A 13,426-nucleotide genomic window follows, 5' to 3' on the forward strand; every position below is an offset into this window, starting at 1 on the left:
TATACTAAAATAAGGTTATTTACTTAAAAATGATACATTGGATGTAATCTATATATAGAACAAAGCAATTAATGGTAAACTTAATAAGGCACCTTTTAAACCAGATGCTATACAAAATACATTTAGTGTGTTACATATCAAAGATGAATCTATATTTTTGGTGTTTTACAACTGCTTAATAAAACTGCTTGTTTTAACCCACCTTTCAATGTCTATGTACAACTTCCCTAATTAAGCTATAATGTTATTTTATACAATATATACTACACTTTCATTTTTAAATGGGCAAGGACAACAATCACTAAAAGGGCTTAAATAATTCCATTGAAAGCATGGTACAGAGCACAAGCTAAAATTACAGTAATATATTTACTCTTGCAAAAGCACTATTCACATACTTTCCTTATGGGACAATCATTACCCATGGCTTCATGTGATGCTGCCCCAGATTTAATTTGCTTTTTATGAACATGTCAGCTCTCTGCAGTTTTTCTGTGACTTTGTAACAGTACTGAGACAAGAAGATGAACTGCTACACCATTATTTTAAGATCTGACCCAAGGAAATAATAAATATTACCACTTTCAAACAGTACAAGAGCTGCAATAATCCTTTTAAATCAATTAGTATTACAGCTGTTACAATTATTTTAGATATTCAGAAACAACATGTATGAAAAGAAACATAGGTGAATTAATTTATAAAATCTTGGCTGGAATAAATTATTTGATCTTGAGCCAACTCAGATGCACGATTCTTTTAAAAATTGTATTGCATTTTTGTTCTAAACAGAAGCAAAGCATCTGGGGAAAAAAGGTACTAAATCCTTTTTAGAGTGCATAAATACAAAATCTGGCACATTCTATGAAAACATAACTTTCAAAAACTACTGGTCATTTTTTAAGTTTAGAAAACTCCTGGGACATTGGAAATGCAGCATAAAACATTGATTGAAATATCTTTTGTGAAATCATTTCCAGAGAATTAGATTCAAATTTTATACTTCAGTAACGTGTTCAGTAAGAAAGCACAGGCAAAGCTTAGAATAAACACAATCCTAATGTGCCTTTGAATTCTAGAGATATTTACCAGTATATCGAGAACTTATAGGAATTCTGGGTGTTAACTTTTGTGGTATTCAAGTAGCTTTGCTTTTTTTTTTTTTATGTGTGCATTATTTAAAAGGATGACAGACAGAAGCCACACATTTTTAAAATGCGAAACTTTTAACTGGAACCAAACAATGGGTGTCTAGGGTTTCACAAATTACTATCTATGATGATACATAATACTTCTTAGTCTTTAAATATTTTACTTACTGGGTAAACTTATAAATTTAAGAGTAAGAGTAATAAGAACAGAAGAAAGTTTTATGCAACTTTTTTAAAGTTTAGGATTTCATATATGGCATCATTTGCTTTTTAAAGAACATGCTATACTAGAAAATAGTTACTGAACAAGTTTCTAAGGTTAATCTTGATATCATTTTTAATAAATCAATTTAATTAAAAAAATCATTAGTGATCTCGTACTTATAAACTAATTTTTTTACATATACTAAAATTAATGTTTTAAAGAACAGAGCTTATTCCTTACATTTTTCCTTACATATTTTAAGATGACAAATAATTTAAAGATTTATAGTTTATCAAATAAAAAAATTAATTCAGGTTAACCTTAGACTAACAAGTAGATCAGAGTTCTTAAGTATTCTTAAATCACTTGGCAATTTAGATTAAAATATCTGTATTTCTCAGTATAGAGATGGGGAAAACATTCTGAAAGAGGAAGTTATTGGGTATTGTCATTATGTAAATTTACTTATCTTGATGAACACTTTTAGTCTTAGATGAAAATTATTAAATTTAGCCAAAACTGTTAGTTTCAAAATTTTTAAATTTGATGTACAGTCAAATATATGTTTCATCCTTAAAAGCCAAATTTTTGGTAATGGACGCACATGCTCTGACTTTTCCCTTTATTAAAGTTTTTTGACTATAATGCTGATATAATTACATTTATTTTATGTCATACTCAAAGAAAACTGCCTCACTTTATGATCTATTGGTTGTTCAGAATAGACATTAATATTTAAAGGACATTACAGAAATATAAGTTTAAGTAAGTCAGAATTATCCCTAGGGATAACAAGGCATCCATAAAATATGCAGCATTTTATTGAGTAACGCCTAAACAGTAGAGATAACAGATACTGATTAGATACTGGACTTTTTTTCCTGACTCTTCATTGCCTTCACGAATTATGAAATAGAGATCATAAAACCAAAACTCTCAAATGACTTAAATGTCTAAAATAGCTGTTGATAAATTTTTATCATTTCTGAAATAGAAATTTCTAGTTTCATAAGATCTTTTCATAAAGGAAATTTGAGGTGATAGCTATCTTTATGAATGTCTATGGCCTGAAGTTAATGAAATCCTAGATTATTTTGAATGTGCTAAATCTTAAAACTTACATGTAGTTATACTTTATTATTTTTTCTGATAATCTTTTAATTTCCTTCCCTTAAAGCATGGGATCTGAGGTACATGTGAGCTCTGTTTCTACAGTATGAATGTATGTATGTATACATATAAAATATGGTTGTAAAAGAGGTGTTTCACAAATAAAGAATATTATACACAAAATATAAATAACTTCCCTTTTAAAAATTACTGAGAATAAAGAATACAGAACATGGCTGTAGGCACTTACATTGCTATCAAATGCAGTAATTAGTAATTCACTTCAATAAGAAGTGTTTTCTTTAGAAGGTTCATGGCATTGGAAGCTCCAACTTTAAACAGGATGCTTTTCATAGTAAAAACAGTAATTATTAAAAAAAAAAAGATGGTGGAGGAAAACAATCCACACTTACAGACTTTAAATGTCTTTTGGCCTTTATAACAACTTTATATTAAAAATAAAGTTGGTAGAGAAGCTAGCTCACCTGCATGGTAAATGGCTTTTATGTAACTGGCGAATCTTGGTCAGATAATGTATTTTTTAAAGCCCCAAACCAGTATCTTCCTGTGCATTATTTTCTCCTAATTCAAATGGCAGCAGAGGAATCCTGGTGTGCATGTATGTACACACACACACACACACACATCCCCCATTATCAAGGCATGACCAACTATCATAAACTAAGCAGTATCCCAAACAGATCATAATCCATAGGCTGTTTACAAAGGTAGAATACAAATAGATTAAATTTTCTTACGTAGAAGGCAAAAGTGTTACTTCTCCATCTCTGCTGAATTCATTTATCTTCTTAAGGCTTTCACAGAAAGCACCGTTTTATTATCAGTTAATTCAGTACCCAGAGTTTGACTGGAGACTTAATCAGGATTGGAGTCTTGATGCAGTTCATAAAACCTCCCCCTCCAAAAAAATACAGCATCAAAAACCACATTTAAAACAAAGCTGTCCATATATAAAGAATTAAGTGTCTAGAAGTTCCCAGCTGTATTTTACAGAGTACTGGAAGGTTTAATATTAGCAGCCTGTGAAGGTGTAGTGAGGAAAGTGTCTGAGAACCAAGTTAACATCCTTAATCTACACTAACTCCACCCATTCCCTGGGTGAAAACAGTTCTTGTAGTCTGGAATTTCTCTTCATGATTGTTTAACTGTCAAATTTTTACATCTTGGGATTCAACCATCTTGGCAAGTGTCTTCTTGATTCTCAGAGCCGTAAGTCTGGAGGCTGGATTGTGGGCCCAGCATTCTGACATTAGCTTCAAAACTGCTCGTAGACACTGTAAAACAAAGAGAACATAGAGAGCAGGTAAGTATCTTTGGCAACACTTAACAATCACTACTTACTCAAGGGACTTGGTTCCACTTACTTCATCACTGTTCCATCGATTAGACACAACTGGCCGCAAACGTTTGACACACACGACCTCACGCATATCTTCGTATGATGGATCGTTGGGTACCATGTTGTAATATGGCAACTGGTACTCCTCTACTATCCCTGCAGGGAAAAAACAGAGTGGGCACAAAAATGGTAGATGAACAAATTCTATCAGCTGTTCAGCACCTCTTACTGATCTTTATGGAACTAGAACTTGATTTCTACATTAAAAAAAAAAATCATAGCATGGATTCACTCTTAATAATAAATATATATTCTCTTTTTTCATGTCTCATCATTTCCTCAGCCTCCATCAGAGTCTCCATCACAGCTGCGGATGTAACAATATAAAAAAAGGGATATGCAAGGTGAAATGCTCACTTACCCTTAATTTTTAATCTAATTATTTGTGTGTATAACAGTTCCTACTAATGAATATGGTTTTTATTTTGTTTTGTTTTGTTTTGCAGTAGAAAGACAACATGATTTGCAGGAAAAGTTAACATATTTAGAACTACAACTGCTATCCTCAAAAGGCCTGCTGGCCAGGTGGGCCCTTGATTGGGGTCTGGAAACTTATGTGGTACAGTTCCCTATAGGCATACAAAATTTTCCCTAAATGGTAAGGGTGGCCCACTGTGCCCAGCTTAAAAACAATGTGGTGTATATACTGAATATCTGCTTTCTTTCTGCAACTGGAGTCTTGGGACATGCTAGGCAGAGGGTGCCCATGTGACCAGCCTCTCAAAGTACCTTGGGGCACTAAGCCGCTAACGAACATCCATAGATGGCAACATTTTATATGATGTCAAAATTTGTTGCTGGAGGAATTAAGCGTGTCCTGTGTGACCCCAGTGGGAATGGACTTTTTGGAAGCTTATGCCCGACTTCCTCTGAACTTTGCCCCCAGGCACCTTTCCCCTTTGCTGATTTTGATTTGCTTCCTTTCACCGCAATAAATCTTACCGGTGAGGACAACTATATGATGAGTCCTCTGAGTCCTTCTTGTGAAATCTAGAACCTGGGAATGGTCTTAGGGATCCCTGACATGCATGACATAGAAATTACATAACTGGAGCTCTTATATTCTTAATGATGAGGATACATAACCAGAAACATGCCATTTTTATAAACGCCTACCTCCTGTGACACAACGACGAGCCATTTCCCAAATGATCAGGCCAAAGCTATAGATGTCAGCCATTATGTAGGGCTGGAAATGGTTTTTGTTCAGGCTTTCATCTAGCACTTCTGGAGCCATATAGCGTTTGGTACCCACCCGGGTATTCAAGGGTACATCAACTTCATTTGTATCACTGAAATAGAAGACAGACAATAGGTTCGGGCTAAGAACAAAATTGTTTATCTTCTATTTTTGTCATATTTTGTAAAAGTCAGTGTCTGTTTCTCCCTGTAATATATACATAATATATATAAATAAAATAAAAACCAGCCAATCTATGTACCTATTTACCTACCTGGCTAATATTTCCACATTCTCGTATCAGAAATCTGGACCAGATATATTTTGAAATTAAGCATCTTTCAAATTTTAGAAAAGGAGTATGCCCTTTAAATATATGCTACATATTATACATAACATTCCCTATAGGGTCTGAAGCAGTGTTCTTATTCAAAGTCACTACTATGTCAGCAGTGAAAACAACACGAATACTCATACAAGCTAGATACATGGAGACAATAAACGCCTCACATCAGCTCAGGTTGTTTTTTTTTTTCTCAAGGTTAAAAAAACTATCATTTATTTTTAAAAGCACTAATACAAAGTTTAATATACTTAAGAAAGTTACAATATACAAATGTGCTCAGCTGTGATTTTGACAGACTTGACTTCTCTGTAGCATGTGACCTTGAGTTTCTTTTAGTTACCCACATTTCCAATGTTTAGTTATTCAAACGTTAGTCCCTTGAAACACCTGGTGGGTTACATAAGCATGAATCACATGCAACAAGAGAAAATGCAGATGACTGTGCCACCCAACCAAGTGTTCATGAAGAAAATGACGAACTTTCCATTTACATCAACCAGGGCACATCTCTCCTTGGGAGAGAAGTTTCGGAAATGTCACCATTCTTTTAGAGCATGCTTAAAATGTTAGCTGCCCAACAACTTTCAAAAGAGTTTTATTCTCCTGCTTCAGTTGTTCATCTGTGGTCTCTATTTCATCTTTTATGAAATAGAGACTTCTATTGTCATCATCTAGGTCTCTATTTAACAAATCAATTTCTTCTTTGTGGTCTGTAGTTCATCTTCTATGAAATAGAGACTTCTATTGTCATCTAGGTCTCTATTTAACAAATCAATTTCTTCTTTGAGTTTTTCAATCATTTCCTTTTTATCTTGCATTAGTCTCACAAGTCTTTTTTCTTGCCTTTCTCTTATTACTTTCTTTTCAAGATCTTCAATTTTCTTTTCCATTGTGCTCCTTGAGACCAAACTACCTGAAGCACTTGCATCCCTGTTGTATCTGCTGAATCCACTTCTCCCTGTTCGGGGATATCTACTTGAGATATCGTCTTCAGAGGCAGTGGTTGTGCTGATAAAGGGCTGTTATCCACACATACAAAGAATTCTTAAGAAAGAAGGGTCACAAACAATACCTAGATTTCTGACTTGAGCTAGAGTGGATTTTGATGCCAACTACTGAAAGCCACCAGGTCTCACACATTTTCTTTTAAACACACTGACTTTTAGATGCCTCTGAGAAATATTTTGTATCTGCCTGAAACTGTTCTAGATGGCTCTTGCAATAGATAGGAACTGCCTGGGTCTAATAATTAGGGCTTCATTCCGCATCATGTTCTGTTGTGTATTGCATCTTCTCGTTTCTGTTCTTTCTGCCCTGCTTCGTTCATCATCTTCATGTTCATCTAAGCACTCGGCCGCGGAGATGTTGACCACGGCCGTGGAGCACCGCTTCTCCCGCAGCTTCTGCTTCTCCATCTATCCCTTGCCTTTCCTGGCGCTGGGCCCTGCGCTCCTGCCCTTCACCACCGCGCCGACCTGCTCCTCCTCGTCGCCCGCGGCCGGAGACGGAGGCAGTGGCGGGTCAGGTCAAATTTTGTCACAAGTTTAGTGCCTTTCTAAGAAAAAGGACAATACTAAATATAAGAAAAAGTGTAGATGATTATGTCCCAGAACAAGTCAATGAGAAAAATACATTGAGAGGAATCATTTGCTTTTACCATTCTCTGTGATAAACTCAGCCTACTGACACAGGATTATATTTTCTTCATTATGGCCCAACCTCGTTCTATTGTGGGTAATATTTATGCAATTCTATGGACAATCAGTAAATCATGCTTATTGGTTTTTTGTAATTTTGGACTAAGTTTTAGAGCTGCAAGACATGAACATGCTTTGTTGCTTAGGTTCCCTGTTCTGGCAGGTTGTGGAAATTACTCTGAAGCAAAGAAAATCGTTATTTTCTTAAACAACATTTGATGAGTATTTGAGCCAACAAACACTGCACCGATCACACACACACACACACACACACACACACACACACACACACACACACACACACGATTAGAACACTCTAACAACTAAAGGGTGAGACTTAACTCTTAACGTTTGCTTTATTATGGTCTAGTACTTTTACTTTATGGCCCAAAATTCTGAAGTCAAATGGCTGCTGTATTCTAGAGTTATAACAACATTAAAACAGCTTAAACAGTTTCCTAAAAGTATGGTAATCCTAGTTGTTTTAAAAATATTGACAATATCAGGTGGTGATGGAGAAATGGCATACTTCCACCCTGTTTATAGGAGTATAAATTGATGCACACTTTCTAAAGGGATAATTTGTAATATATTCTTTGTCGAGACCCTTCTGTAGGAATCCATCATGAAGAAATACTTGTACAAGAAGAGCTCAAGTATATTATACATAAATAAACTACAATGTTCATTAAAACTTTCTTTTAATGATAGAAATAAAGCAGAAGAAAAATTTATTGCCCATCAGGTCACAGATGGAATAAATCACAGTATATCCATATAATGGAAAAGTCTGCATCAACACTATTAAAAAGAATGAAGTAGATTTACATACATTGAAATAGAAGGATGTCTAAGACAATAAAAAGCAGGAAATAAAGAATTACGTAGTGTAAAATGTAATTTTTGTTAAAAAAAAACCACCAAGACAAAAAAAAATCCCAACTATTTATGTATATAACTATATTAGTGCAACTATACATGTCTGGTATTCCACTGTCCTGAATACAAATATACTAATATCCTCTGGAGATTAAAATAATTTCAAAACAGCAGGCAAAGAACCATTCACCTGTTGAATTTAACAGCAAGGCCCAGATCAGCAATACAGCAACTTCCATTTTTCTTGATGAGGATGTTTTTGCTCTTTAGATCTCTATGCGCAATTGCAGGCTTTCCTTGGGTGCCATAAATTTCTGTGTGGAGATGGCACAGACCACAGGCAGCCGAGTAAGCCAACTTGAGCAGGGCTCTGGTGTCTAGTGTAGCGCATTTCAGGAAATCATAGAGAGATCCGTTTTCATGGTAATCAGTAATCAAATAGAGCTGAGTCCAGGAACCTGTCCCTTTAATGTCTGCTGCTATAAAACCTGTTCAATTAATGAGTTTAAAGGTTAGTTATCAGAGGTAGTAATGAATGTTCATTCAGGACATTGAGAATAACTTAGGTTATCAGTACAGATAATAAAAATGTAATCTGCCTGGGAAAAACACCAAAATTTTTATTTCTGCCATGTACACATATAGCTCTACACTTACATAACACATTTAAAATAATCTTAATGATAATTTTATGAAAATGACTATAATGCAACCAAGAAACAGATCACATGCCATAGAACCTGGAAGAGTGTTACCAAGCTTCCTGGTTCTCTAAGCTTGAGGAATATAAAGAAGGAATGTGGAAAAGGCTCTCAATTTCATGTTGAAAAGCAGACACATGAAAATAATAAAGTTACAAAGATTCAATCAAAAGCTTGCCTCTAACTAAGCCAGCTCCCACCTGCCTGACAATGCCTCATCACATCTGCCTTTTCAGTCTGGCTGTTCAGGTAGGTGCACAATACTGGCCTCCTAGCCTCCTGCTCTTTCTTCTCTTCTCTCTCTTCACAAAAAGGTCAGTGAGTGCTGGTCTGAACAGTCCTCCCCCACCCCCACTGGCCAAACTCACATCTACCTGATACCTGTAAATGTGACCTATTTGGAAATAGGGTCTCAAGAGATGTAATGAAGCTCAGATGAGGTGATACTAAGGTCACTTACTGGTACTCTTACAAGAGGGATATGTGGATCAAACATACATGGGAGAAGACCACGTGACAACAAAGACAGAGGGGAGTGTTGTCACTGAGCCAAGAAACACCAAAGATTGCTGGCAATCTCCAGACTGAGTTCCCCTGGAGCCCTCAGAGGGCACAGCCCTGCCAACTCCCTAATTTTATATTTCTGGGTTCTCTAACTCTGATAGAATAAATTTCTATTGTTTAAGCTACCTAGTTTGTGGTAACTTGCTATGAGAGCCCTAGGAAACTAACAAAAGTGTCTACGATACTCCTGGCAATGTGCTACCCATGCTCAAAGAGGGGGGAAATGGTAACTGAAAGAAGTCACGAAACCTAGATGAGTTTATGAATACTACTGATCAGATCACAGCCAAATTATTTTGCTGTTGTGTAAGTAGGGGTGGAGGAGAAACCTACTAAGGATAAACATAAATGAAGTTGGCTACATCTAGTGCGCATGTGTGTGCGCGCACACGCGCGTGAGAGCAAGTTATTTAGCTTACAAGAGGCAAAAGGTACAAATAAAGTCACTCTAGAAAATTACTTAAACTACCTTTAAAAGAGTTGGTTTTTGTTAGTACATGGGTTAAATCCAAAAATTAACATTACCTCCAAAGTGAAACTCACTGCTGTTTCCTCAGTTGAATAAGTAAAAAAGTGGCTGGTTACATTTGGGACTATGTTGTATTTAAACTGTGTATTCTACTGGGTTTTCTCTAGCCAAATGCACAGAACTGAATTCACATATGTTTTCAAAGCCTTTATGGCAGGCTTCCACCTACATTCCACTAACCTTGTCAGAATATGGAATTGACTGAAATCAAATGTGTACCCACCAAGTATGTTTTCATGACGCATTAGCACAGTTTGATAGATTTCTGTTTCTCGAAACCAGCTTGCTTCTTCAGTGGTGAAAAACACTTTGACCGCCACTTTTTCACCACGCCATTTACCCATCCACACTTCTCCATATCGGCCTTTACCAACTTGTCGAACCATCTGAATCTGTTTGGCAATAGTTCGCTGAACCTTAATAGAAAAAAGTAAAATGTTTTGGATTCTTCATGAAAAGAACCTGTAACACTAAGAAAGTGGTCTTAGAGTCCATCTCATCAGAAAGGATGAGATATACCACTTAAGTCCATTGTTAAAATTTCTAATGCATTTAAAAGAAGATGAAACAATGTATAATATACCCTGAAACCACAAACTAACAGGTCCATTAATGTGGCAGATAGTTTGCAAAACCAGTCTAACTAATTTATCCTCTGGGACACAGCCTTGGGGTAGTCTCCACAGACTCCTGGCTTGGCCACATGACTTGCTTTGGACAACAGAACAATGGCAAATGTGATGCAAATAAAGACTTGAAAAGTATGTATTGGGGCTTGCCCTTTCTTTCTGTTCTGGGGAACCCAGTGACCAATGAATAATACCAGGTAAACTACTGGCCATGTGCATAGACTATACCATCTAGCTCTAGCTGAGCAAGGCCAGAAAAAGAACTTACCAGCAGGCCCACAGAATCATGAGAAATAATAACTGTTCGTTGCTTGAAGCCATTAAGCTTTGGGGTGCTGCATTATGCAGCAAAACCTAAATGATAGTCTCTAAGACCTGACATGACCTGGCCCCTGCCTAACTCTCCAGCCTCATCATCCACTATAATCACTCACCCCTCTTATGTACCTTAGTTCAACTTGCAGAAATCAGTCAAGCTCATTCCTGTCTCAGAGGCTTTCTGCATGTGCAGCTCCCTGTAACAGCATTGTTTTCTCTCTGTTAAACATGTTTATAGCACATATACTCACTTCTCAGTTGCTGCACTTACTACAATTATAATGTTATTATTTATGTATTTGTTTGAATTTTATTCCCCCTACTCACAGAATATAGATATTTATTTATAATACCTGAAGGATAATAATTGAGTTCACTAATATTTATTGAATGAAAGATGCACATTAATTGCTACCATACATTTTCAGAACCATCAGTAACCATTCTAAATTTAAAAAAATGAAGATCCAGGTCAGAAATGAAGTTAAAATGGGCTAGATTTTGTGCATACCTAAACTGACATTTTGTATCACTTATTACAGAATCCTTTGGTGATTTTGTTTAGAAAGTCAGGATTATTGAGGTATGACTTATATATACAATAAAACTCACTTTTTGAGAACTGTGTTTTAAGAAACATATAGTCAGAGAGGATTAAAGACGGTGGTATGAGAGGTGAGACAGAGGCCTCCTTCTAAACCCACATATAATATGAAAATATAGTTAATACAACTAAAACTGAAAGAGCTACAAGAAAGAAGGCTGCACCAAACTGCATACACCTGGAGAAAAGAACACACCTCATGGTACCAAAGCTGTGATCTGGCGGGACCCAAACCCTTCCTCCACCCCAGCTCACCGGCAGGACAAAGAGAAACGGAGCAGGGAGGGAGTGGAGGCCTTGGACTGCTGAACACCTAAACCTGGATATTTACTCTGGGACCACGAATTTACACTGGATGGTTCTGGTGATTAGTGTGGCTAAGACAGGCGGAATACCTTGAGAGACTGAGATTCCAGCTGCTTGTTGAAAACAGGGATCCATACTGGGCTGCTCTGGGACAAAAGAAAGGCGGGCAGTTTGAGAGACCTCTTAATAGTGAGAGGGCTGCCAAAGTGGCAAGGACCGCACAGAGCTTACTGCTCAGGAGAAAGGACAGTAGACAAAACTGTCCGGGCGCACTCTGACCAGCAGGTTGGGAACTTTCAGGAGCTTCAGGCACTCCATCCCCCTGGCTGGATACGCAGATCCAAGGCCCCCCACAGTAACACACAGCATGCTGCACCTTCCTCCCGGCTAGCCTGCCCATGGCTCACAAACCAGCAGCCCCTGCCCTGGCATCAGGCCAGCCAGAGGGAAGCCCTGCCTATAGCAGCTACAATTGCAAAGCATAGAGGCTTACACCTGTGTGTTCAGCCCACTGGCTCTAGCAGTGGAGACAGGCATAGCAGCTGGAAAGCAGGAAACAGCTCTTTCCTTCCCCCAGGCACCAATACCGCTCCCCTGTGACCCCTGACATTGCTCCAGGGGCTGAACAGCTCTAGGGAGTAGAGCTTCTGGGCACTAGAGGGTGCCACATAAAAATATGAAATGTCAAAGGAAACTGGTTCAAACAAAAATCGTAAAAACACCAGAAAAAGAGTCAAATGAAACTGATCACATGAATCTTCCTGAGATTTCAAAATAAAAATCATAAACATGCTCATGGAGGTACAGAAAAATATTCAAGAACTCAGGAATGAATTCCAGTCAGAGATCCAATCACTAAGGAATACAATGGAGGGTTTTAAAAGCAGATTAGACACAGTGGAGGAGACGATAAATGAAACAAAAATTAGAGAAGAGGAATACAAAGAAACTGAGGCACAGAGAGAAAAAAGGTTCTCTAAAAATCAAAGAATATTGAGAGAACTGTGTGACCAATCCAAATGGAACAATATTCATACTATAGGGGTACCAGAAGAAGAGAGAGAAAAAGGGATAGAAAGTGTCTTTGAGGAGGTAATTGCTGAAAACTTCCCCTATCTGAGGAAGAAGATAGTCTCTCAGGCCATGGAGGTGCCCAGATCTCCCAACACAAGGGACCCAAGGAAGACAACACCAAGACATGTAATAATTAAAATGGCAAAGATCAAGGAAAAGGACAGACCATAAAAAGCAGCGAGAGAGAGAAATAAGATCACATACAAAAGAAAACCCATCAGGCTATCAGACTTCTCAGCGGAAACCTTATAGGCCAGAGGAAGTGGCATGATATATTTAATGCAATGAAGCAGAAGGGCCTTGAACCAAGAATACTCTATCGGGCAAGATTATCATTTAAATCTGTAGAAGGGATTTAACAATTTTCAGATAAGCAAAAGCTGAGGGAACTTATCTCCCACAAACTGTCTCTACAGTGTATTTTGGAGAGACTGCTATAGAAGGAAGTGTTCCTAAGACTAAACAGCTGTCACCAGAGGTAATAAAACCACAGCAAAGAAAGTAGAGCAATTAATTACTAAACAAATGCAAAATTAAATGAACTACCCCCAAAGTCAGTCAAGGGACAGACAAAGAGTACAGAATATGATACCTAATATATAAAGAAAAGGAGGAGGGAAAAAAAAAACCTTTAGATTGTGTTTGTAATAGCATACTAAGTGAGTTATGTCAGACTCTACGATAGTACAGAAGTTACCCTTGAACCTTTGGTA

At 37.1% G+C, this 13,426-nt stretch overlaps 1 protein-coding gene across 3 annotated transcripts in view; it reads right to left on the bottom strand.

Annotated features, from left to right (window-relative positions):
- The window catches only part of BMPR1A (bone morphogenetic protein receptor type 1A), a 178,589-nt gene continuing 165,163 nt past the window's right edge, over positions 1-13,426 (bottom strand). For all 3 annotated transcript variants that reach the window (XM_036926539.2, XM_057505841.1, XM_057505840.1), the window contains 5 exons: positions 10,006-10,198; positions 8,179-8,476; positions 5,003-5,178; positions 3,852-3,982; positions 1-3,761 (listed from right to left, as the gene is read on the bottom strand). In XM_036926539.2, coding sequence (XP_036782434.2) covers positions 3,636-3,761; positions 3,852-3,982; positions 5,003-5,178; positions 8,179-8,476; positions 10,006-10,198 — 924 coding nt within the window. In that variant the 3' untranslated portion in view covers positions 1-3,635. The remainder of the gene's footprint in view (positions 3,762-3,851; positions 3,983-5,002; positions 5,179-8,178; positions 8,477-10,005; positions 10,199-13,426) is intronic.

The sequence above is a fragment of the Manis pentadactyla genome, chromosome 8 (genome assembly GCF_030020395.1).
Source record: "Manis pentadactyla isolate mManPen7 chromosome 8, mManPen7.hap1, whole genome shotgun sequence".
NCBI classification, from domain to species: Eukaryota; Metazoa; Chordata; class Mammalia; order Pholidota; family Manidae; genus Manis; species Manis pentadactyla.